The sequence below is a fragment of the Xenopus tropicalis genome, chromosome 2, assembly GCF_000004195.4.
Source record: "Xenopus tropicalis strain Nigerian chromosome 2, UCB_Xtro_10.0, whole genome shotgun sequence".
NCBI lineage: Eukaryota > Metazoa > Chordata > Amphibia > Anura > Pipidae > Xenopus > Xenopus tropicalis.
In genome coordinates, this window is record NC_030678.2 from 7328714 (window position 1) to 7356004 (window position 27291).

The 27291-nt window shown below is 43.5% G+C and overlaps 1 protein-coding gene across 4 annotated transcripts in view; it reads left to right on the forward strand.

Annotated features, from left to right (window-relative positions):
• ildr2 (immunoglobulin-like domain containing receptor 2) overlaps positions 1-27291 on the forward strand; it is a 125418-nt gene that overhangs the window by 52661 nt on the left and 45466 nt on the right. For all 4 annotated transcript variants that reach the window (XM_031895739.1, XM_031895738.1, XM_031895740.1 and 1 more), the window contains 2 exon segments: positions 10716-11033; positions 15380-15499. In XM_031895739.1, the coding sequence (XP_031751599.1) occupies positions 10716-11033; positions 15380-15499 (438 nt within the window).

The following is a 27291-nucleotide window of genomic DNA, read 5'->3' on the forward strand; positions in this document are numbered from 1 at the left end:
AAAAAAGGAGCTTTGGGGTAATTTTATCTGTTCGTATAATTATTTTTTATTTCTATAACTGCTGTGCGTCATCAGAAAATGTCCCACATTTCTTGGGAGTCACCCTCTTGGAATTGTCTCCGATACAGATGCAGATCTGTGGGCATTATCAAGGGCATTACCAGGACTGTATTTTTTATATACTGTAGGTGACCAATGGTACATGGCTATGGTGGCAGCTTTTCGAGGGTGGCCCTTGGGTGGCTATATATATATATACAGGTGTAGGACCCATTATCATTATCCAGAATGCTCGGGACCTGGGGTTTTCCGGATAAGGGGTCTTTCCGTAATTCAGATCTCCTACCTAAAGTCTGCTAAAAACATTAGTTAAACAGTAATTAAACCTAATAGGATTGTTCTGCCCCCAATAAGGGGTAATTATATCTTAGTTGGGATCAAGTACAGGTACTGTTTTATTATTACAGAGAAAAGGGAATCATTTAACCATTAAATAAACCCAATAGGGCTGTTCTGCCCCCAATAAGGGGTAATTATATCTTAGTTGGGATCAAGTACAGGTACTGTTTTATTATTACAGAGAAAGGGAATCATTTAACCATTAAATAAACCCAATAGGGCTGTTCTGCCCCCAATAAGGGGTAATTATATCTTAGTTGGGATCAAGTACAGGTACTGTTTTATTATTACAGAGAAAGGGAATCATTTAACCATGAAATAAACCCAATAGGGCTTTCCTGCCCTATATACAGTGGAGGAAATAATTATTTGACCCCTCACTGATTTTGTAAGTTTGTCCAATGACAAAGAAATGAAAAGTCTCAGAACAGTATCATTTCAATGGTAGGTTTAACAGTGGCAGATAGCACATCAAAAGGAAAATGGAAAAAATAACTTTAAATAAAAGATAGCAACTGATTTGCATTTCATTGAGTGAAATAAGTTTTTGAACCCTCTAACAAAAAAAGACTTAATACTTAGTGGAAAAACCCTTGTTTGCAAGCACAGAGGTCAAACGTTTCTTGTAATTGATGACCAAGTTTGCGCACATTTTAGGAGGAATGTTGGTCCCACTCCTCTTTGCAGATCATCTCTAAATCCCTAAGGTTTCTGTCTCTGTGCAACTCTGAGCTTGAGCTCCCTCCATAGGTTTTCTATTGGATTAAGGTCCGGAGACTGACTAGGCCACTCCATGACCTTAATGTGCTTCTCCTTGAGCCACTCCTTTGTTGCCTTTGCTGTATGTTTTGGGTCATTGTCGTGCTGGAACACCCATCCACCACCCATTTTCAGTTTCCTGGCAGAGGGAAGGAGGTTGTCGTTCAGGATTTCACGATACATGGCTCCGTCCATTTTCCCGTTAATGCGAATAAGTTGTCCTGTGCCCTTAGCAGAAAAACACCCCCAAAGCAAAATGTTTCCACCCCCATGCTTGACGGTGGGGACGGTGTTTTGGGGGTCATAGGCAGCATTTTTCTTCCTCCAAACACAGCGAGTTGAGTTAATGCCAAAGAGCTCTATTTTGGTCTCATCAGAGCACAGCACCTTCTCCCAGTCACTCACAGAATCATTCAGGTGTTCATTGGCAAACTTCAGGCCTGCACATGTGCCTTCTTGAGCAGGGGGACCTTGCGAGCCCTGCAGGATTTTAATCCATTGCGGTGTAATGTGTTTCCAATGGTTTTCTTGGTGACTGTGGTCCCTGCTAATTTGAGGTCATTAACTAACTCCTCCCGTGTAGTTCTAGGATGCTTTTTCACCTTTCTCAGAATCATTGACACCCCACGAGGTGAGATCTTGCATGGAGCCCCAGAGCGAGGTCGATTGATGGTCATTTTGTGCTCCTTCCATTTTCGAACAATCGCACCAACAGTTGTCACCTTCTCTCCCAGCTTCTTGCTAATGGTTTTGTAGCCCATTCCAGCCTTGTGCAGGTCTACAATTTTGTCTCTGACATCCTTGGACAGCTCTTTGGTCTTTCCCATGTTGGAGAGTTTGGAGTCTGCTTGATTGATTGATTCTGTGGACAGGTGTCTTTTATACAGGTGACTAGTTAAGACAGGTGTCCTTAATGAGGTTGACTAATTGAGTAGAAGTGTCTAACCACTCTGTGGGAGCCAGAACTCTTAGGCTGATGCCACACCAGGCGTAGGGCTGATTTTTTCGGCAAGCGGAAAAACGCTTGCCGAAAATTCAGCCCTACGCCTGCTACTTGTGCCTGCACCCGAATGAATGGGATACGCTCGGGTGCAGGCACATGTAGCCGATATACACATGAAAACGCGAGAGAATGCAAAGTCTCGCGTTTTCATGCGTATATCGGCTACATGTGCCTGCACCCGAGCGTATCCCATTCATTCGGGTGCAGGCACAAGTAGCAGGCGTAGGGCTGAATTTTCGGCAAGCGTTTTTCCGCTTGCCGAAAAAATCAGCCCTACGCCTGGTGTGGCATCAGCCTTAATGGTTGGTAGGGGTTCAAAAACTTATTTCACTCAATGAAATGCAAATCAGTTGCTATCTTTTATTTTAAGGTATTTTTTCGATTTTCCTTTTGATGTGCTATCTGCCACTGTTAAAATAAACCTACCATTGAAATGATACTGTTCTGAGACTTTTGATTTCTTTGTCATTGGACAAACTTACAAAATCAGTGAGGGGTCAAATAATTATTTCCTCCACTGTATATACAACCCGGATTCCAAAAAAGTTGGGACACTAAACAAATTGTGAATAAAAACTGAACGCAATGATGTGGAGGTGCCAACTTCTAATATTTTATTCAGAATAGAACATAAATCACGGAACAAAAGTTTAAACTGAGAAAATGTACCATTTTAAGGGAAAAATATGTTGATTCAGAATTTCATGGTGTCAACAAATCCCAAAAAAGTTGGGACAAGTAGGAATAAGAGGCTGGAAAAAGTAAATTTGAGCATAACGAAGAGCTGGAAGACCAAATAACACTAATTAGGTCAATTGGCAACATGATTGGGTATAAAAAGAGCTTCTCAGAGTGGCAGTGTCTCTCAGAAGCCAAGATGGGTAGAGGATCACCAATTCCCACAATGTTGCGCAGAAAGATAGTAGAGCAATATCAGAAAGGTGTTACCCAGCGAAAAGTTGCAAAGATTTTGCATCTATCATCATCAACTGTGCATAACATCATCCGAAGATTCAGAGAATCTGGAACAATCTCTGTGCGTAAGGGTCAAGGCCGTAAAACCATACTGGATGCCCGTGATCTCCGGGCCCTTAAACGACACTGCACCACAAACAGGAATGCTACTGTAAAGGAAATCACAGAATGGGCTCAGGAATACTTCCAGAAACCATTGTCAGTGAATCCACCGTGCCATCCGCCGTTGCCAGCTGAAACTATACAGTGCAAAGAAGAAGCCATTTCTAAGCAAGATCCACAAGCTCAGGCGTTTTCACTGGGCCAGGGATCATTTAAAATGGAGTGTGGCAAAATGGAAGACTGTTCTGTGGTCAGACGAGTCACGATTCGAAGTTCCTTTTGGAAATCTGGGACGCCATGTCATCCGGACCAAAAAGGACAAGGATAACCCAAGTTATCAACGCTCAGTTCAGAAGCCTGCATCTCTGATGGTATGGGATTGCATGAGTGCGTGTGGCATGGGCAGCTTGCATGTCTGGAAAGGCAGCATCAATGCAGAAAAATATATTCAGGTTCTAGAACAACATATGCTCCCATCCAGACATCATCTCTTTCAGGGAAGCCCCTGCATTTTTCAACAAGATAATGCCAGACCACATTCTGCATCAATCACAACATCATGGCTGCGTAGGAGAAGGATCCGGGTACTGAAATGGCCAGTCTGCAGTCCAGATCTTTCCCCTATAGAGAACATTTGGCGCATCATAAAGAGGAAGGTGCGACAAAGAAGGCCCAAGACGATTGAACAGTTAGAGGCCGGTATTAGACAAGAATGGGAGAGCATTCCTATTCCTAAACTTGAGAAACTGGTCTCCTCGGTGCCCAGACGTCTGTTGAGTGTTTTAAGAAGAAGGGGAGATGCCACACAGTGGTGAAAATGGCCTTGTCCCAACGTTTTTGGGATTTGTTGACACCATGAAATTCTGAATCAACATATTTTTCCCTTAAAATGTTACATTTTCTCAGTTTAAACTTTTGTTCCGTGATTTATGTTCTATTCTGAATAAAATATTAGAAGTTGGCACCTCCACATCATTGCATTCAGTTTTTAATCACAATTTGTTTAGTGTCCCAACTTTTTTGGAATCCGGGTTGTATATATATATAATGTCCAGAATGTGACAAAGGTGGGGGGGATTAGGTAGTTAGTTGGGGGGCAGGATTTAGGGTAACATCTTGCCCAGGGGGCCACGGTTCTCTAGTTATGCCATTGTGTTTGCCCCGTGCACATTGTTGCCCTGGGAGATGCACCTGCCCCTCTCACAATGGGCCATAAATAAATGCCCCGCTGGCAGTGTCTGTACATATGTCTGGCAAGGCCCTTCCTTGTGCGTCGTTCATGCTCGTTATCCGTGTGAAATTGCCAGTGTATTAGGAATATGGGCCATGAAATCAGAAATTGCTCATTTGCTCCGGCGCCTGAATTATTTCTCTTTCTCTTTGGATATTCCCTTTGGAAGGAAAGTCATGATTTCTATTGTATGTAACAAACAGAAGGCTACACTCCGGGGGGGCTCGTATGCACAGAGACAAGATAAAAGCACATAGTGCCATTAATTCATGATTCATGTGTGGTAGGAGAAAATAAGACTGGGCCGACTGAGAAATCACTGCACACACCGGCCTACACTGGGGCAAATGGGGCACAGAACCAATGAGATTGCACTTTGGAATGTATTCAATTCCGACTGATAATTGGGACAAATGGGAGTTGTTCCGTACTTCCTATAACTGATAATGTATTAGGGTAGATGGGAGTTGTTCCGTACTTCCTATAACTGATAATGTATTAGGGTAGATGGGAGTTGTTCCGTACTTCCTATAACTGATAATGTATTAGGGTAGATGGGAGTTGTTCCGTACTTCCTATAACTGATAATGTATTAGGGTAGATGGGAGTTGTTCCGTACTTCCTATAACTAATAATGTATTAGGGTAGATGGGAGTTGTTCCGTGCTTCCTATAACTGATAATGTATTAGGGTAGATGGGAGTTGTTCCGTACTTCCTATAACTGATAATGTATTAGGGTAGATGGGAGTTTGTTCCGTGCTTCCTATAACTGATAATGGGGTATTACGGGGTAGATGGGAGTTGTTCCGTACTTCCTATAACTGATAATGTATTAGGGTAGATGGGAGTTGTTCCGTACTTCCTATAACTGATAATGTATTAGGGTAGATGGGAGTTGTTCCGTACTTCCTATAACTGATAATGTATTAGGGTAGATGGGAGTTGTTCCCGTACTTCCTATAAACTGATAATGTATTAGGGTAGATGGGAGTTGTTCCGTACTCCTATAACTATAATGTATTAGGGTAGATGGGAGTTGTTCCGTACTTCCTATAACTGATAATGTATTAGGGGGTAGATGGGGGAGTTGTTCCGTACTTCCTATAACGATAATGTATTAGGTAGATGGAGTTGTTCCGTACTCCATAACTGATAATGTATTAGGGTAGATGGGAGTTGTTCCGTACTTCCTATAACTGATAATGTATTAGGGTAGATGGGAGTTGTTCCGTACTTCTTATAACTGATAATGTATTAGGGTAGATGGGAGTTGTTCCGTACTTCCTATAACTGATAATATATAAGGGTAGATGGGAGTTGTTGCGTATTTTCCCTTATTCTCGGTGCAGAGGAGAAGAGCAGGGAACAAAGGATGGAGTTTCCCTTTCCCAGGGAGCTACTCCCGGCGGCTCTCGCTGCTCTCGTTGTAGTTGCACATGTAGGTCACACTTCCCCCAGTTGGACAGTCTCTGCGGTTACTGGAATTATTATTTTCTTCCAGAGAAAGATCGATGGACATGACTCGGGGTGCGGCTCTGTTAGTTGTAGGAACAGAATCCCCTCGGCCCAGTAAGGGAACCATTTGTTTCAACAAATCCATGAAGGTCCTTGGGCCCAAACCCGCTCCCGTGCTTACACATAGGCGCCAATGGCACATCCAGGGTCCATTCAGCAACTTGTACCCATAGGGGCCCCACACTGGCATCCAGTCAAAACAGAAATTGTACTTTGCGCTTCAAAAATGTTCAAAAATGGCCTCTGTGATTTCTGTAGGTTACAGCTCAGGGACTGGTACTGGGGCTGTTTTTTCCAAAAACTATTTATTTTATTAATGACACTGTTATTAGACCATTTCTACATTTCTGGGTTATGTAGTTATTTGTCGCTGAGAGTGCAAGCAACACAGGATATGGGAGGAGCTTATTATTCTGAATGGCACATAGACCCTCCCCTTTCTCTTCAAGCCAGGCTGACAAATATGAGCACCTCAGCCCCTCCCATCCACCTGTTTGAAGCCACCCACTGCCAGGTCTGATCCTCCACAGTCAGGGAGATTACAGTTCTACTAGACCTGATCCTACTTCCCCACGCCCACTTTTTGCCCCTCCCACCAGTCTCCGCTATCCCAAGAGGATGTTGTAGGAACTTCGCCATTTTCAGTACTAAAATTGCACCCCCTCCCTCTTAAAGTTGTGCAATAGGCGCCTGCCTACCTTACTTACCCCCAGTTCTGGCCCTGCATACACTTAGGGGCATATTTATTAACTTTGGAGACGATCATCACCGGTGATGTTGCCCATAGCAACCAATCAGATTTTTGCTTTCCAACTTGTAGGTGACCGTTGAAATCTAAAGGCTGATTGGTTGCTATGGGCTTGTATCCAATGTAATAAATAGACTTCAGACTTCAGTGTGTAAAACCCAAAACATACAGGTACTGCTTTCAATTTTTATGGGAATCTACATTGGAAAATGTATTCCAAAATTAAGTTTTGGGTTAATATTCCCTTTATAACGCACCACATTGCTGGCAGCAGCCCTCCCTATCGGCAGTTGGTGCCCCTTTAAGAGGGGGCGTCGCCCACATTTTTTGTGAATACAAACTCCGCAGAATGGAGGAAGATTACTGTCTCCCAACCCTGTGTTTATTCCTCCCACCCAATTTTAGTCACCGCCGTTGCTAAAGGGCAAGCGTAACTGGATTTTTTAGAAGTTTAAAATAAAGGGAAAGTGGGCGCGTTTCTAATAAGCCATTAAATTATCTTGAATTAAATAAGTCGCTGGGCTTTTAAGGCAATTATGTTGGGAACGGTGCCGGTTTATCTTCCAAGGTCGGCGGTGGCTTTCAGAACTTCGCCTTTATTCCGTCCCTCTTGCCCCTTTTTTACAACAATCACTTAGTGGCGGTGACAGGCCGCGGCGCGGATTCCTTTTATTGGAACACAAAGGGAATGAAAGCTTCCTCTGTGCCGGAGTCCAGAAATGATTAGTGGAATTAGCCGCAATCGGGAGGGGGGACATTCATGCACGGGCAGTGGGGAAGCTGTTAGAGAGGGACCGCACTGGGGATTAACCAACCTGTTGGCACGGAGATACTCACACTACTGAAATGTAGCTTTCCGCCACAGAGAAGCCTAAAATGTATAATAAACCAATTTAATCTCATAAGCTCAGGGGAGCTGACAGCTGGCTGGATATATCAATGGTAAATACAGTCTATAGCAGCACCAAACCAACACACCTGTAACTGTATGGGCGAAGACACACAGAGCTACTAGTAGCAGCTACTTGTCACGGCAACTAAACGCCAGGAAATCCCCTGCCATAGACAATACTGAGAATTGCCTCTGCTAAACACACGTAGAGACAATTATCAGTAAATGATCAGCATTGTCTGTTTCTGTAGATGTGACAAGTAGCTGCTACTAGTAGCTCTGTGTGTCTTCAGCCTATAACCCTTGCCCCCAAACAATGGTAAATCACTACAAAAATATATCCCATAAACAGCTCATATGTAAAACCCTGCTTCATCTAAATAAACCATTTTCATATAAATATACTTATTTAGCAGTATGTGCCATTGGGTAATCCTAAATAGGAAACTGCCATTTTAAGTACTAAGGACCGCCCCCTGTGATCATAGGAGTCACAGTGCACACAAACAAGCCAAGGCACACATACATGCTAGGCCCCATCAGCCAATGAATGGGCAGAGTTCTGCCTTTTGCTCCCATACTACTTCCTACTAAAAGGGCAATTTTTACTTATATATATATTTTTTTTATAGTCTTTGACTTATTTGCTGTCCTTTTCTGACTCCAGCTTTCGAATGGGGGTCAGTAAACCTAGCAGACTCTGCTACACACTGATTGCTATTTTTACTTATTTCTTTCTATTTAGGCCCTCTCCTATTCATATTCCAGTCTCTCTTTGAAACCACTGCCCGGTTGCTAGGTTAAACTGGGCCCTAGCAACCAGATAGTTGTTAAAATCCCAAACTGGAGAGCTGCTGAACAAAAAGCAAAATAAGTCATTAACCGCGAATAATTAACAATGAGAACCAATTGCAGATAGTCTCGGAACAACCCTTTGAAGATATCCGTTAAGGGGTCTGTGACTGTGGGGACTGGGAGTCTTTTATCCACTTCTTTTCTTAAAGCAGCAGGAACCACACAAACTCACCGCCTCCCATTAATTGACTTCCTAAGACTCCCAGAATGCTCAGCGGGAGGTTAACAGCCTCTGTTCAGCCGAGCAGTCGTACAGAGAGGCCTCGGTGTGACAGAAGAAGCAGTTAAGGAAATTGGCTCATTGGGAAACATGTTGGTAGTTGCCTTCCCTCTGTTGCGCAGCCGTTATACCCACTCAGTAATCACCGCGGGGTCACCCCTCAGTGCCTGTTATTGCCTTTCTATCTGTGTGTTTAATGAAACAGATGGTAATGGGGAAAAAATATCTGACACTGTTAAAGGGGCACTGCCTCCTTGTGATTATTTGCTACATAAATAATATAGTATATAGTACAGGAAATGCTACAAATACTGTGAATTTGGTTTGATTTGCTTCAGTCGGCATTCCTTATCTCTCATAGGGGGAAGACACACAGAGCTACTAGTAGCAGCTACTTGTCACGGCTACTAAAACAGCCAATGCTGATCATTTACTGATAACTGTCTCTACATGTGTTTAGCAGGGGCACTTCTCAGTATTGTCTATGGCAGGGGATTTTCTAGGGATGCACCAAACCCAGTTTTTCGGGTTCAGGTAACCCCTGAATCCATTGTAAGGGATTCGGCCGAACACCAAATCCTAATTAGCAAATGCTATTTAGGATTTGTAAGGGTTAAACGTTGCCACGTGCAGACATTTAACCCTTCCAAATAATTAGGATTCGGTTCAGCCAAATCTGAACCCTGACGAAAAAGGCCAAATCCTGGCTGAATACCAAACCGAATCCTGGATTCGGTGTTTCCCTAGTATATTCTGGGGTTTAGGGTAAGAACCCATAGAGCGGCTGAGTCACCCACGATAGATCTCTGTTGTTGTGGCCAACTAACCGCTCCGAAATGGCTTGCCACCGGTCGCCATTCAAGCATCACTTTGGTAATCCCAGGCCACGCAAAGTTTCCTCCTGCAGGCAAATTTCCGCAACTTCGGAAAATGAAGCGATGAGAAGTGCTTTCCACCGGTGACTTCTGTTGTTGCAAAGCCATTCCGCAGTGGTTAGTTGCCCACAATAACAGAGTTATAATCTGTTGCGGGTGATTGAAACGCTCGGTTGGTCCTTACCCTTAGTAGCAGTGACAAATAGCTGCAACTAAGTAGCTCCGTGTGTCTTCGCCCTTAGGGACAGATTTATCAAAGTTTAGAGAAAACTCACCCACTTTTTATTTACTCCTTTTAGAAGTGTATTTATCAAATTGTGAACTCTGTTGGGGAGATTTATCAATGTTCGAGCCTGATATGTTCTTTTTTCATGAGTTTTTTTGCGTTCAAAACTCAAATTCGAATTTTGGTTCAAAATCTCGAAATTCTTTCATTTATGTAGCGCCAATAACCCGCAAGAAATATTTTCAATGCTAGACATTGGAGTTTTAAAGTTTTTAAATAAAATCGAAAAAGAAAACGTAATTGTGCAAGTTTGTTACAGTAATAAATAAGGGAGTGTTCGAGATGCGCGTTTATTTGATTTAGAAAAAAACAAACTCGAATTCATGAATTCGAAAATTAATAAATGATTTCACCCATAAATAAATACAGTTCTAAAAATCCCATAGGAATGATTAGTGAGTGGGTGGAAATTTTCTGCAGTGAGGTCAAATCTGTCACTTTGATAAATCTGCCCTAGAACAATTATCACCCAAGAAAAATAAATAAATGACCTGAAACCGGTCCTTTCCATTGAGTCACGCACTTTATTATAGAGCCTACATATGACATAGGAAAGAGCCATTACTCGTTACTTCTCTGCTTGCTGATAGGGCCGCCCTTTGGTTATACAACACCAATCACCATGCGAGTGTCACTTGACATCAGCGGAACATTTGGCCCAAATCCTGCCACTACCGCCACTAAGGACTGATTCAGGCCAGTTACAAAGTTTGGGAACTTCAGCTCTAGGCCATGGTGCAATATGGATGAGGAACATCTAAACGTACATAAATACTGTACATAACTAATACATAGCAGAAGGAAAAACTCATATTATTATTAACTCATATTGTTTCTCTTTTTTGCCCCTATAGCTATGACCTACGGAATCAAGGTGACAATGCCCGAACACAAGAAGGTGGTGATGCTCTTCCAGTCAGTGTTGATGCGTTGCCAGTATGCCACGTCTTCTACTCAGCCCGTCGTCGTCCAGTGGAGATATAAATCCTTCTGCCTGGATCGTATGGAGGAGGCTCTGGGCATCGGTAAAGTCCCGGGCAAGGGAGCCACGGGCAATCAGTACCTGGACTGTGCAGATGGCAGTAGGACAGTTCGGACTGTGGCCTCCAAGCAGGGATCTACGGTGACGTTGGGGGACTTCTACAAAGGAAAAGATATCACCATTGTGAATGGTAAATAGGCTTGTGTGTTGGAGATAGATTCAGTGCATTGGAGTGCAGAGGGGGCAACCATACTGGCCTCTACTATAGCTTGGGACCCAAATGCAGTATTTAGTCCTAATTATTAAATAATGGGGCCACAAAAATCTGTCTGCTGGTAAGGAGCCCAAGAGGGCCAACTGGACTACTGTTTTTTTAACCATAGAGGCCAACTGGACTTCTAATACTACTGGAAATACTACTGCAAGAACCAATAGCAGCACTGCATTTGCCTTTTATGCCCGCAATGGCCTAGCCATATTTGCTTCTAACAAAGTTATCCACTAGCGTTTTATTTTATTTGGCTGCTCATTTACAAACTCAGTTCTCTTTGCTGTAACCTAAAGCAACCAAGCAAAACTCAGCATTGAGTATAAATTGGCAGGAAAAACTGAATGGTTGCTAGGGGCGACTGTGAGACGGCTATTAAGCACCTCTCCTTGCGAAAACTGCACCTCAACTGTATTCATGACTCTATGAAAGCTACAGTATGTCACAAATACAGTCAGGGCTGATAAGGGTCTGGTCATGGTCACAATACTGTACAGTCCATGCACCCACCCTCCAGTCCATGCATCCACCCTCCAATCCATGCACCCACGCTCCAATCCATGCACCCACCCTCCAGTCCATGCATCCACCCTCCAGTCCATGCATCCACCCTCCAATCCATGCACCCACCCTCCAGTCCATGCATCCACCCTCCAATCCATGCATCCACCCTCCAATCCATGCACCCACCCTCCAGTCCATGCACCCACCCTCCAGTCCATTCACCCACCCTCCAGTCCATGCACCCACGCTCCAGTCCATGCACCCACCCTCCAGTCCATGCACCCACCCTCCAGTCCATGCACCCACGCTCCAATCCATGCACCCACCCTCCAGTCCATGCACCCACCCTTCAGTCCATGCATCCACCCTCCAGTCCAAGCACACACCCTCCAGTCCAAGCACCCACCCTCCAGTCCAAGCACCCACCCTCCAGTCTGTGCACCCACCCTCCAATCCGTGCACCCACCCTCCAATCCGTGCACCTACCCTCCAGTCTGTGCACCCACCCTCCAGTCTGTGCACCCACCCTCCAGTCCGTGCACCCACCCTCCAGTCCGTGCACCCACCCTCCAGTCCGTGCACCCACCCTCCAGTCCGTGCACCCACCCTCCAGTCCGTGCACCCACCCTCCAGTCCGTGCACCCACCCTCCAGTCCGTGCACCCACCCTCCAGTCCGTGCACCCACCCTCCAGTCCGTGCACCCACCCTCCAATCCATGCACCCACCCTCCAGTCCGTGCATCCACCCTCCAATCCATGCACCCACCCTCCAGTCCATGCATCCACCCTCCAGTCCATGCATCCACCCTCCAGTCCAAGCACCCACCCTCCAGTCCAAGCACCCACCCTCCAGTCCAAGCACCCACCCTCCAATCCGTGCACCCACCCTCCAGTCCGTGCACCCACCCTCCAGTCCGTGCACCCACCCTCCAGTCCGTGCACCCACCCTCCAGTCCGTGCACCCACCCTCCAGTCCGTGCACCCACCCTCCAGTCCGTGCACCCACCCTCCAGTCCGTGCACCCACCCTCCGGTCCGTGCACCCACCCTCCAGTCCGTACACCCACCCTCCAGTCCGTGCACCCACCCTCCAGTCTATCTGCATATCGGCAAAAAAGCCACTCGTTTGGCAATCTCACCAAACTAGCAAATCTTATAATGTTTGGCCGCCTTTAGATGAGGAGGAGATGAAGATCTTGGCAGAGAAGGGGAACAATGCCTCCTGTAACATAATACCTCCTGAAATATAATAAGTTTAATTACCCAATAGAAAGGGAAATGATATAAAAGTAGTTAGTGTGCCGTTAAACATTTTGTCACTCCGTGCCTTCCCTCCCACCCAACATATGTCTCGCTCCCACTCTCTCCAGATTTATAACCAAGTTATGGGAACACCGGCTGAATGCCGAGTAGCACATCGGTGCAATAAGGGACAGATATTCACGTTGCACTGCAGAGCGCTGCTTGGCATTGTACTGTGCTTCTTGAGAGTTTGGGAAACATTTTCTATATTTTTATATGAATGTGACCTAAAACATCTTCTTGATTTTCAAGCAAGTCCTAAAAGTAGATAAAGAAAACCCAGTTATACAAAAATGATTATATTTGGTCACAAATATGGATTAAGGTCAAGACTTTGACTTGGCCATTCCAGAACATTCACTTTATATTTCTTTAAACACTCTTTGGTAGAAAGAATGGGTTAAAGGTGGGGGTTTGACCTTTAAAAATGTATCCCATATTCCCAGTATGTTTTATGTATTATGACCTATTTCCCCCCCCCCCCAAACAATGTAAATCATTTTCATAAAAATATACTTTTTAGTAGTATGTGTCATTGGGTAATCCTAAATAGGAAACTGCCATTTTAAGTACTAAGGGCCGCCCCCTGGGATCATAGGAGTCACAGTGCACACAAACAAGCCAAGGCACACATACATGCTAGGCCCCATCAGCCAATGAATGGGCAGAGTTCTGCCTTTTGCTCCCACACTACTTCCTGTTACAGTTAGAGCTGCATCACTTCCTGTCAGCTGATCTCTGAGGGAGCACACAGCCCATCACTAAATGGCGGCTCAAGGGAAAGGATGTAAAAGGGCAATATTTACTGATATATTCCAGTTTGGGGAGATTCTTTAATAGGCCACTTAACATAATATAAACTGTCTGTTGGTTACGTATTCATTCTGGGGGGTTAGTTTTCCTTTAATTCCATCCAGTAAAATGAGAGTTGATGCCATTGTTATTTGTAGGGCAGATTGCAACCCCCTACTGTGGGTAGAGATAGAGCAGGAGGCAGAGCACTGATTATTGGGACTAAAGCTGCCCATACACATTTTAATCTTCTGATGAACATTCAGCTATCGGTCGTACGTTTAAATGCAATGATCTAAAACTCACATTCAGCCTCAAATTATAGGATAAAGCCCTAAAAGTATCCAATGGGAGGAGGTTCTGAACATGAAATAGTTACAGGTACCAAAGTGACCCCCATTGTAGGTCCCCCAAGGGTATCGGCAGATACACAGATACATGCGCAGGTTTTACCCTTATCTCACTGAAATATTCTAACCTGTCCCATTGACTAAATGACCAATCACCGTGATACAAATAATTCTTTAATAATTTGGGACAATAATTCTGAGCCAAAATATGTTTGCAGGCTTAAGTGGAGTCCAAACTGTCACTTTAATAGTTGAGCTGCTTTTATCTCCTACAGTTACACACCATGCTCGGCACTGTGCAGCAATAGGAAGGGCTTGGGAATGTAAGGTTCATCTCATAAGTGTTACGGTGCCCATACACTGTGAGATCTGTTCATTTGGTGAGGCACCAAGTGAGTGGATCTTCTCCCAGTATGCCCACCTACGGGTAGGCAATATCGGGCTAATTCAAGTTAATAGGTGCTGTTGCTGTCAACACGCCAATGGGGTCCCCAGTCCGACAGAAAAATCAAACCTCCCTGATTGAGATCTGGACAATTTCAGGCCAGATGTCGGTCGGGAGGCCCGTCAGGGAGGCCCATACACGGGCAGATACGCTGCAAAATCTGTCTGAAGAACAGATATCGGCAGCTGAAATTGGCCCATGTATGGCTTCCTTTAGTTAGAAAGAGATTGCACATCAAACGCCATGGGTTCCACATGAAATTCCTTCGACTGAAATATCCAAGCAAGTTCCTGCATCCAAAAAAATGAAAAATTTGGAACTAACATGAGAACTAACGGTCTCATTCTGCAGCAGCCAGCACTATACAAGGTCTTTTCTTATAAGCAGCAGTTCTTTTAGTGCCTATATACTAATCCCTACACATACTACATGAGCGAGAATGTTCCATCTTGTCTATTGCCACCACTTACAGAAACTGAGTAGCTGCCATCTATAAGCAATATCCAACCCCCCACTTATGCTGTGAGGATTTACAGCTTCTTTATTGTCTCATCAAAAAGTTCTGGTTTATAGTAGTAATAGTAGTTAGGCTGGGACCATGGATTTGGCCGAAACTGAATCTTTCAAAAAAAGCCTGGATTCGGCCCGAATCCGGGATTCGATGCATCACTAATAGTAGTGGGAGACATTAAAGGCAATCTAATCCCTTTACTTTTATAATCTATATTTATTGACTATACTTAACCCTAGGGCCCTATAGCAGCTCTGAAAGACAGTAGTGTAAAACTGCAAATATCTTAAAATAGAAAATTAGGAAGTTCCCATTGGCTATGCCGCACATCTCTCCCTTACATCCCATTTGTGCTTGGGTTTCAGATGCTGATCTCCAGTTTGGAAACATGCAGTGGGGAGACAGCGGCCTCTATTACTGTCTTGTGGTTACTTCTGATGACTTGGAAGGCAAAAATGAGGACCGAGTGGAAATTCTAGTATTGGGTAAGTATTCGCTTTTCCACCTTGTTCCTTTAACCCATAGTATGTATGGATGATACACCAAAGGGCTCATTTATGACTCCAACTTGCAGCGCAGTAGTAAAGTGTGCCTGAGTCTGAGCTTTCAGAAGGAGCCAGCGCTACACATTAGAACTGCTTTCAGCTAACCTATTGTTTCTCCTACTCCCATGTAACTGGAGGAGTCCCAAGCCGGACTTGGATTTCTTACTATTGAGTGCTATTCTGATACCTACTGGGAGCTGCTATCTTGCTCCCTTCCCATTGTTCTGCTGATCGGCTGCTGGGGGTGGGGGGGGGGATATCACTCCCAACTTGCAGCGCAGCAGTAAAGTGTGAGTGAAGTTTATCAGAGCACAGGTCACATGGCTGTGGCACCCTGGGAAATGAAGAATATGGTTAGCCCCATGGAAAAAACAGATTACAATGCAGGATCTGCTGGAGAAGCTCTATTAACTAATGGGTTTTGAAAGAAACAAGTTTTCCCATGTCAGTATTGCTTTAAGAACCAACTCAACCTCCTCCCCACGGTGACATTAGAGATGGGTGGGTCAGTACATGGCACTTACGCACAGTAGTCCTGGATTTAACACCTACCTTGAATAGGTGTCACATCCCTCAGCGTTCGTTACACATGTCACTGACTTGCTAATGCCATGTCTGCCGGTGAGAACATCAGCACGCCATAGTGACGCCATTCGCACTAAATGGTGGTGCAGCTTGCGTGTGATTCGCTAATTACAGGAGCTAATTATTGTCCAGCACCTGCTTTATTGCAGAAACCCTCTATCACTGAGAGTAATGGCTGCATTGTGTATCTACAAAAAAAAGCAATCTGCATGCTTTTTTAAAAATGAGCCCATAAATGTAATATAATATACATACAGGTATGGGATCCCTTATTCGAAACCCATTATCCAGAATGCTCTGAATTACGGAAAGCCCGTCTCCCATAGACTCCATTTTAATCAAATAATTCAGAATTTTACCACTGATTTCCTTTTTCTCTGTAGTAATAAAACAGTACCTGTACTTGATCCCAACTAAGATATAATTACCCCTTATTGGGGCAGAACAGCCCTATTGGGTTTATTTAATGGTTAAATGATTCCCTTTTCTCTGTAATAATAAAACAGTACCTGTACTTGATCCCAACTAAGATATAATTACCCCTTATTGGGGGCAGAACAGCCCTATTGGGTTTATTTAATGGTTAAATTATTCCCTTTTCTCTGTAATAATAAAACAGTACCTGTACTTGATCCCACTAAGATATAATTACCCTTATTGGGGCAGAACAGCCCTATTGGGTTTATTTAATGGTTAAATGATTCCCTTTTCTCTGTAATAATAAAACAGTACCTGTACTTGATCCCAACTAAGATATAATTACCCCTTATTGGGGGCAGAACAGCCCTATTGGGTTTATTTAATGGTTAAATGATTCCCTTTTCTCTGTAATAATAAAACAGTACCTGTACTTGATCCCAACTAAGATATAATTACCCTTATTGGGGCAGAACAGCCCTATTGGGTTTATTTAATGGTTAAATGATTCCCTTTTCTCTGTAATAATAAAACAGTACCTGTACTTGATCCCAACTAAGATATAATTACCCCTTATTGGGGGCAGAACAGCCCTATTGGGTTTATTTAATGGTTAAATGATTCCCTTTTCTCTGTAATAATAAAACAGTACCTGTACTTGATCCCAACTAAGATATAATTACCCCTTATTGGGGGCAGAACAGCCCTATTGGGTTTATTTAATGGTTAAATGATTCCCTTTTCTCTGTAATAATAAAACAGTACCTGTACTTGATCCCAACTAAGATATATAATAAGATATAATTACCCCTTATTGGATGCAAAACAATCCTATCGGGTTTAATTAATGTTTTATTGATTTTTTAGTAGACTTAAGTTATGGGGATCCAAATTACTGAAAGACCCCTTATCCGGAATACCCTTGGTCCCGAGCATTCTGGATAACGGGTGCTATACCTGTATGTATATATATATATATATGGCCTCCTGTCTTGCTTTGTATTTGTGATTATAGAAATAAAGGACCGTAGGGAAGATCATAGGGAGGCAGGGGTCGCAGTAAAGCTATAAATACATGGCAGGCAAACAAGATCTAAAGAAAAACTCGGGGTAATAGATTATTTATTGCGCCTTTTACTGCGTAACCTTCATAATGTAAAGCCTAAGTAGCCATTTACTGCACATACGGTGCCTGCAATAACTGCGTAGATGTCGCCTCTCGCATCGTTAGTTTGCTGACCGCCAACCCCGAAATGGAAAATTATATTCTATATTTTCCATTACAACCCACTTTACTGTCACAGAAGGCGGCTGTGTACTTGTTTAGGTTGTGTATAGGGGAATTGTATATTTCATTTATTCTCATTTGTAATTTTTATGACACAGAATGGATATGGCGCCTGCTGTGCATATTTACTCAATGTTTGTGTGTATTGTACAACTAACGAAGATTTAAAGCGATATTCCAACACTGGATTCATTAATTAGCCGAGGCACACTGGGCTGAAACAGATGGTGAATATATGGTGTGTGTGTATATATATATATATATAGTTAATAACATATCCCCTATTGTAACAAATAGGGATATTATAAGCCCCCGAGGAGTTCCTTATAATATATAGTGAATAAAGTACCCCCTATTGTAACATATAGGGATATTATAAGCCCCCGAGGAGTTCCTTATAATATATAGTGAATAAAGTACCCCCTATTGTAACATATAGGGATATTATAAGTCCCCGAGGAGTTCCTTATAATATATAGTGAATAAAGTGCCCCCTATTGTAACATATAGGGATATTATAAGCCCCCGAGGAGTTCCTTATAATATATAGTGAATAAAGTACCCCCTATTGTAACATATAGGGATATTATAAGCCCCCGAGGAGTTCCTTATAATATATAGTGAATAAAGTACCCCCTATTGTAACATATAGGGATATTATAAGCCCCCGAGGAGTTCCTTATAATATATAGTGAATAAAGTGCCCCCTATTGTAACATATAGGGATATTATAAGTCACTGAGGAGTTCCTTATAATATATAATGAATAAAGTGCCCCCTATTGTAACATATAGGGATATTATAAGTCCCCGAGGAGTTCCTTATAATATATAGTGAATAAAGTGCCCCCTATTGTAACATATAGGGATATTATAAGTCCCCGAGGAGTTCCTTATAATATATAGTGAATAAAGTGCCCCCTATTGTAACATATAGGGATATTATAAGCCCCCGAGGAGTTCCTTATAATATATAGTGAATAAAGTACCCCCTATTGTAACATATAGGGATATTATAAGTCCCCGAGGAGTTCCTTATAATATATAGTGAATAAAGTGCCCCCTATTGTAACATATAGGGATATTATAAGCCCCCGAGGAGTTCCTTATAATATATAGTGAATAAAGTGCCCCCTATTGTAACATATAGGGATATTATAAGTCACTGAGGAGTTCCTTATAATATATAGTGAATAAAGTACCCCCTATTGTAACATATAGGGATATTATAAGTCACTGAGGAGTTCCATGGCCATATAAATCCAATTATAACGGATGACATCACTAAGCTCTGTTTATAAGTACAGGTATCGGACCCCTTATCTGGAAACCTGTTATCCATAAAGTTCCAAATTACGGAAAGGTCATCTCCCATAGACTCCATTTAAATCAAATAATTCACATTTTTTAAAATGATTCCCTTTTCTCTGTAATAATAAAACAGTACCTGTACTTGATCCCAACTAAGATATAATTACCCCTTATTGGGGGCAGAACAGCCCTATTGGGTTTATTTAATGGTTAAATGATTCCCTTTTCTCTGTAATAATAAAACAGTACCTGTACTTGATCCCAACTAAGATATAATTACCCCTTATTGGGGGCAGAACAGCCCTATTGGGTTTATTTAATGGTTAAATGATTCCCTTTTCTCTGTAATAATAAAACAGTACCTGTACTTGATCCCAACTAAGATATAATTACCCCTTATTGGGGCTGAACAGTCCTATTGGGTTTATTTAATGGTTAAATGATTCCCTTTTCTCTGTAATAATAAAACAGTACCTGTACTTGATCCCAACTAAGATATAATTACCCCTTATTGGGGGCAGAACAATCCTATTGGGTTTATTTCATGGTTAAATGATTCCCTTTTCTCTGTAATAATAAAACAGTACCTGTACTTGATCCCAACAAAGATATAATTACCCCTTATTGGGGGCAGAACAGCCCTATTGGGTTTAAATACTGTTTAAATAATTTATTAAGCAGACTTAAGGTTCCTACCTTAAGTCTGCTAAATAAAATATTTAAACAGAATTAAGGAAAGGCCCCTTATCCGGAAAACCCCTAGGTCCCGAGCATTCTGGATAACGGTTCCCATACCTGTATATAATTTACAGTTTGGTCCCATAGGGAAATTACCAAACTCTATACTATATATATACACACACCCACACACAGGTATGGGACCCATTAGCCAGAATTCTTGGGTCCTGGGGTTTCATGATAATGGATCTTTCCATAATTTGGATTTTTGTACCTCAAGCCTACTAAAAAATCATTTAAACATTAACCAACCTAATGGGATTGTTTAGCCTCCAATAAGGATTTATTATATCTTAGTTGGGATCAAGTGGTATTTAGACTTCTCCAAATTCACCTGATATGATATATATGGAACTCAGTTGACAGTAAAAGTTGTATCTATGACTGCATTTCCTACGTTCTACCCATCTGGCCTAAGGAGGGAGGTAGAAAGAACTCATTCCCAGATGCCTTTACCTCTAAATGAAGTCCACATCAATGCTTTAACCTTTAAAGTAAGTAACGGCGACACAGAGTGCTTATCCCGGCCACACGTACCGCCATTAATGGATGGAAATGGGCAGACTCATCGCTCTGGCACTTTCCCTGTTCCGAGTGTTTCCATGTTGGGGAACCAAGTGATGTTTAGCGCGGGGGGGAGAGTGGTTTGTGTGCCTCCGGCATAGAGGTGACTGCTGACGTCAGAGAAGCTAATGAGGCTGCTAAGTTACATGTATTTTTAGAAGAGGAGAGTGGTCCTTGGGTGCCATCAAAAGGAGCTGGGTAGGGGGGGGTGACATTTTCTGCCTTGAAGTTGACTCATTTTCTTCAATCCAATATTTTTGTATTCCAAGTCTTAAATAAATAACAAAAACACTCTCCGCAGTAGAATACACTCTCCTCCCCGACTTTTAGTGCTCTAATTCCAATTACTCTTAACCCAATCAGTGTTGGTTAGAATCCCAAGGCACAGGCTATTGGTTGTCCTTTAGACTATAGATTCTTAGGGGTTAATTTGATTAAACAATAAGTTGAACTCTTTTAGGTCAAAAACCAATATGTATTCAGTTAAACGCTGCGAAGGCAAGTTTGTCCGGTTTCATTTATAATCATATTATTTCGTTTTTGTGCCGCCGATCCGCTAATTGTATTAATGGGTTTGAGGTCTCGGATTGAGCCGGGGCTGCCGGCGCGGGCAGTTTGTATACCGGTTATATGTTGATTAAATACCGGGGCTCCTTGCCAGAGAATGCTCAGTATTTATTCACAGGAACAATTAAGCACTCGAGTGCCAGAGATTGGCCCTCTGGGAATTAAATGGGCATCGCTTTTAATCTCCTATTGATTTTTCACAGTCGCGTTACAGAAAGTGGACAGGGAAAGGGAAGGATTTCTACTGCTGTTAATGGTTGTTTCTTATTAAAGGTCCCTGGCTCTAAATAGCACTATCAGGCAGAGGAAGAGAAGACGGATATGGCGGCATAGTTCCCCTTTAATAGGTTCATTTTCAGACCTCTTCCCTTTAGGGCCCCACTAGGTACCCCGACCCTGGAAGAAGAGTTCTTTGTGAATCAGTCTGTGTCCTGCCGACCACTTGGAATGGGTTCCTACATCCCCTAATCTCAAAATCCTCAATAAACACAATGCCCTTCTAGGGTAGAATCCTGTGAAAAACCAATTTTTGAGACCCAAACCTGCAACCTGGACCCGCAGCCAGCATTACTTGCTTTAGCACTAGGGTTACCACCTGTCCAGTTTTGACCCAGACAGCTTGGTCTTCTCAAAACCTCCTGCCCAGTTTCCCAAATTAGGAAAACCCAACAGGACTCAGTAACATTGACGTGGCGATAGACCAACATCCGATCGCACATCATAGCCCCACCCCTATGATGCCACAGCCCCGCCCAGCATCATCACGGACCCACCTCTTCTCCCAACCCCGTGATGTCACCCCCATCCCTGCCTGGCTAAGAAAGCCAGCAGAGGTGGCAACCCTATTTGACAATCTAGCCAACCCGAATCTGCGATCCAATCCACAACCTGCTTACCACAATGAAACAGGAAGTGCTGTTGCTGCAAACTGCAAGTGACATCATTGGAAATATCTGGGGGTAGTGAAATATCAATAATATAGGTAATATAATATAAGAAATATGGATAGGACCCGTAACCTGACCCGTGAACTGCCAACCTACGTCTATAAGTCGCAGGGTACCAGCTTTTCTTGCGCCTTTACTGTACATATAATGCTCACGATGCAGAGTATTAACCATTAGGGCAAGGGTCTCCTTAAAGCTTCTACCTCCCACTCGGTCGGGGACTGGGCCCATCCCGGTTCTAAAGAGGAGACACAGGGATCGGAGAGAACATGGACCTTCAGGCAGACACAGCAGTATATCAATGCATCTTCTGTATTCATAATAGATAGGGAGGGTCTAATGGGAACCCACTGAATAGACTATTCCAAGAATCCACCTACTCACCCAGCAGCACCAGTTATAGATACCGGCTCAGGGAGTCCAATAAAAAGAAAGGAGCTTTAGTTCCAAACTGAATGAATCTATAGGGCTGGAGAATGGGGAAAGGAGAGAAGCAGTGAATGGAAGAAATGGAAATAGAACGACAGACATGAAGCACAAATCTTTGGGGGGGGGGGTGCTGATACCCAGCCGGGGGTATTAGGGTTCTTACTGAGAGGTTTGTTCATCCTAATGTGGACAAACACAACATGGAGTGCGTATTATACCAGTAACTTACTAGTGTTAGTAAAAAACAGGTAAAAAAGTTGGCAACCCCAGGGGTAGAGCAGATATTAGGGTGAGCTGGGTGGGGCCAGTTGCCAGAAAACAGCAACTTCCCGATATAAATACAAATGGTCAACATTGGGGGAGGGGTTATTACATGGAAGGCATGGTCAATGACATTGGGGGAGGGGTTATTATGTTGGAGGCATGGTCAATGACATCAGGGGAGGGGTTATTATGTTGGAGGCATGGTCAATGACATTGGGGGAGGAGTTATTACATTGGAGGGGTTATTATGTTGGAGGCATGGTCAATCACATTGCAGGTGGGGTTATTACATTGGAGGCTTGGTCAATGACATCAGGGGAGGGGTTATTATGTTGGAGGCATGGTCAGTGACATTTGGGGGAGGGGTTATTACATTGGAGACATGGTCAATAACATTGGGAGGCGGGGTTATGCCATGGCAATTGTCCAACCGTCACTGTCAATCTAAGAGAGTCCTTCCCAGTGTCCCTAATTTGGAAAACCGGGCAGGGAGTTTTGGCCCGGACAGTCCGGGTAGGTGGCAACCCTACTAGCCACACTGACCGTCGCTGCCCATTCCATTGGTTCCTACAGCCCATCCTTCCTGCCCCACATTTCCTACGCTGTGAAATTTCTTCTCCTTCTATTTTTTAAGGTAGTTAAGAAAATTGTCAAAAATAGCTTGAAAAAAAGGTTGCTATGGCAACCCCCCTGTTACAGCACCTTACGCTGAGATGCTATTGCTGTCTGAATGAGGAGAAACAGGGCCTTGTTTAGACTCGCCAGCGATCTGCAGGCCGGCCGCATTACTTGCCCTTTCTATGACGGAATTGCATTTATTTACTGTATTTTGATATGAAATTACTAAAATTGGGCCGGACGTAAGCCGGCGCCTCCTCAGCGGATTATTTCATCCCAATGACAGCAACATGATTCCGGATCCGCCAAATGCTAAGCGGCGATAAGGATAGCAACGCGGGAAAGGCGAGACGGGCATAGCTTGTTATTAATGTCTATTTCATTGACAAATGGACCTGTTTAAATTCTGCCGGCTCCTCAATTTGCTCCATTGACGTAATAAGCTGCACCCCCCCCCCCCCCCATTACTATTCCTGTCAGATGCGTAACTTGCCCACTAATCTGCTGCCTGAGCGCGTGCTCTGTTGGCAAGCCGTGCGTTTTTGTCCATACAGATACAGCTATTGTTATCCAGCAGACAAAACAGTCATAACAATGATTGTATCAGATATAGAACGATGAGTGGGTAACATGGAGATTGCTATCTGGTTAATATGATCGATTGCAGAGTAGAGCTGTGGGAGAAGAAGAAGGTTGTTTATCAGATTACCAGTCCATATAAATAAGCCTTTATTAGCTGAAAGATTGGAGCAAGCTGCATCTGGGTGGAGGGAGGGGTTTGTTTATACAGAACTCATTACTTCCATTTTCATAATGAGTAAAAAAAAAAAAAATAATGAATAAAATGCAGGGAAGACAAGACGAGTGTGCTTTATTTTGTTCATGGTAAACAACCATTGGTGCATTATGTCCCTTAGAAACCATAGAAATCTGATTACAGTAAAACCCTCAATTTTACTTACCCTAATTTTAAGTTTTCTCTCAGTTTTTTCCCCCAATAACCCCCAATTTCCCCCAACCACTAATCTGGTGCCTGAGTGTGTGCTCTGTTGGCAAGCCGTGTGTTTTTCAGCAGAGCTGGCCATACAGATACAGCTATATCAGACAAAACAGTCATAACAATGATTGTATCAGATATAGAATGATGAATGGGTAACATGGATATTGCTATCTGGTTAATATGATTGCAGAGTAGAGCAGTTCCTTTAGTTCTTAGGAACAACTGTGGGAGAAGGACAAGAAGGTTGTTTATCAGATTACCAGTCCATATAAATAGGCCCTTATTAGCTGAAAGATTGGAGCCAGCTGCATCTGGGTGGAGGGAGGGGTTTGTTTATACAGAACTCATTACTTCCATTTTCATAATGAGTAAAAAAAAATAAATAATGAATAAAATGCAGGGAAGACAACACAAATGTGCTTTATTTTGCTCACAGCATATATTGGTGCATAATGTCCCTTAGAAACCATAGAAATTTAATTACAGTAAAACTCCAATTTTACTTACCCTCATTTTAAGTTTTCTCTCATTTTGCACTTTTTTCCCCCAATTTCCCCCAACCACTAATCCACTGCCTGAGCGCGTGCTCTGTTGGCAAGCCGTGCGTTTTTCAGCAGAGCTGGCCATACAGATACAGCTATTGTTCTCTATCAGACAAAACAGTCATAACAATGATTGTATCAGATATAGAACGATGAATGGGTAACATGGATATTGCTATCTGGTTAATATGATCGATTGCAGAGTAGAGCTGGGCCTTTAGTTCTTAAGAACAACGGTGGGAGAAGGAGAAGAAGGTTGTTTATCAGATTACCAGTCCTTATAAATAAGCCCTTATTAGCTGAAAGATTGGAGCAAGCTGGATCTAGGTGGAGGGAGGGGTTTGTTTATACAGAACTCATTACTTCCATTTTCATAATGAGTAAAAAAAAAAAAATAATGAATAAAATGCAGAAAAGACAACACAAATTTGCTTTATTTTGCTCGCAGCATATATTGGTGCATAATGTCCCTTAGAAACCATAGAAATTTGATTACAGTAAAACCCTCAATTTTACTTTTCCCCCAGATTTTACACCTGTTTTTTCTGGTCCCCTGAAAAATGTAAAACGGGGTGTTGCCCTGTATAAGGCATGGCAGTTTCCCAGCTTGGTACTTCCTGTGCAGAAATCCCTCCTTCCCACCCAGATGAGGGAGTGTTGGCCCATCAGAATGTTTCATTAATTACAATATGGCAATTAGTTCTTTGCTGTACAGTTGAGCTCATAGAAATGAGTCTGTAAACAGATGGGAAATGTTCCGGAATCTGCCGAATGTATAATTACGGGCCGTATCCACTTCTATACAATCTTTCCCCATACATAATTATTTTATAAGCACATATTGTGCAACTCCCATATCCCTATCTGTTACATTGGGGTATATACGCAGATACCAACCGAAACGGGGAGAGTATTAGTACGGCGCAAACGTATTCCACACGGATTATTAACCCTTGTGCCAGTGAGCTTACAATCTAAGGTCCCTATCCCATTCCCATCAGTCCCTGCCCCAGTGAGCTTACAATCTAAGGTCCCTATCTCATTCCCATCAGTCCCTGCCCCAGTGAGCTTACAATCTAAGGTCCCTATCCCATTCCCATCAGTCCCTGCCCCAGTGAGCTTACAATCTAAGGTCCCTATCACATTCCCATCAGTCCCTGCCCCAGTGAGCTTACAATCTAAGGTCCCTATCACATTCCCATCAGTCCCTGCCCAGTGAGCTTACAATCTAAGGTCCCTAATCCCATTCCCATCAGTCCCTGCCCCAGTGAGCTTACAATCTAAGGTCCCTATCACATTCCCATCAGTCCCTGCCCCAGTGAGCTTACAATCTAAGGTCCCTATCCCATTCCCATCAGTCCCTGCCCCAGTGAGCTTACAATCTAAGGTCCCTATCCCATTCCCATCAGTCCCTGCCCCAGTGAGCTTACAATCTAAGGTCCCTATCCCATTCCATCAGTCCCTGCCCCAGTGAGCTTACAATCTAAGGTCCCTATCCCATTCCCATCAGTCCCTGCCCCAGTGAGCTTACAATCTAAGGTCCCTATCCCATTCCCATCAGTCCCTGCCCCAGTGAGCTTACAATCTAAGGTCCCCTATCCCATTCCCATCAGTCCCTGCCCCAGTGAGCTTACAATCTAAGGTCCCTATCACATTCCCATCAGTCCATGCCCCTGTGAGCTTACAATCTAAGGTCCCTATCCCATTCCCATCAGTCCCTGCCCCAGTGAGCTTACAATCTAAGGTCCCTATCCCATTCCCATCAGTCCCTGCCCCAGTGGAGCTTACAATCTAAGGTCCCTATCCCATTCCCATCAGTCCCTGCCCCAGTGAGCTTACAATCTAAGGTCCCTATCACATTCTCATCAGTCCCTGCCCCAGTGAGCTTACAATCTAAGGTCCCTATCACATTCCCATCAGTCCCTGCCCCAGTGAGCTTACAATCTAAGGTCCCTATCCCATTCCCATCAGTCCCTGCCCCAGTGAGCTTACAATCTAAGGTCCCTATCACATTCCCATCAGCCCCTGCCCCAGTGAGCTTACAGTCTAAGGTCCCTATCCCATTCCCATCAGTCCCTGCCCCAGTGGAGCTTACAATCTAAGGCCCCTATCCCACTCCCATCAGTCCCTGCCCCAGTGAGCTTACAATCTAAGGTCCCTATCCCATTCCCATCAGTCCCTGCCCCAGTGAGCTTACAATCTAAGGCCCCTATCCCATTCCCATCAGTCCCTGCCCCAGTGAGCTTACAATCTAAGGTCCCTATCCCATTCCCATTAGTCCCTGCCCCAGTGAGCTTACAATCTAAGGTCCCTATCCCATTCCCATCAGTCCCTGCCCCAGTGAGCTTACAATCTAAGGCCCCTATCCCATTCCCATCAGTCCCTGCCCCAGTGGAGCTTACAATCTAAGGTCCCTATCCCATTCCCATCAGTCCCTGCCCCAGTGAGCTTACAATCTAAGGT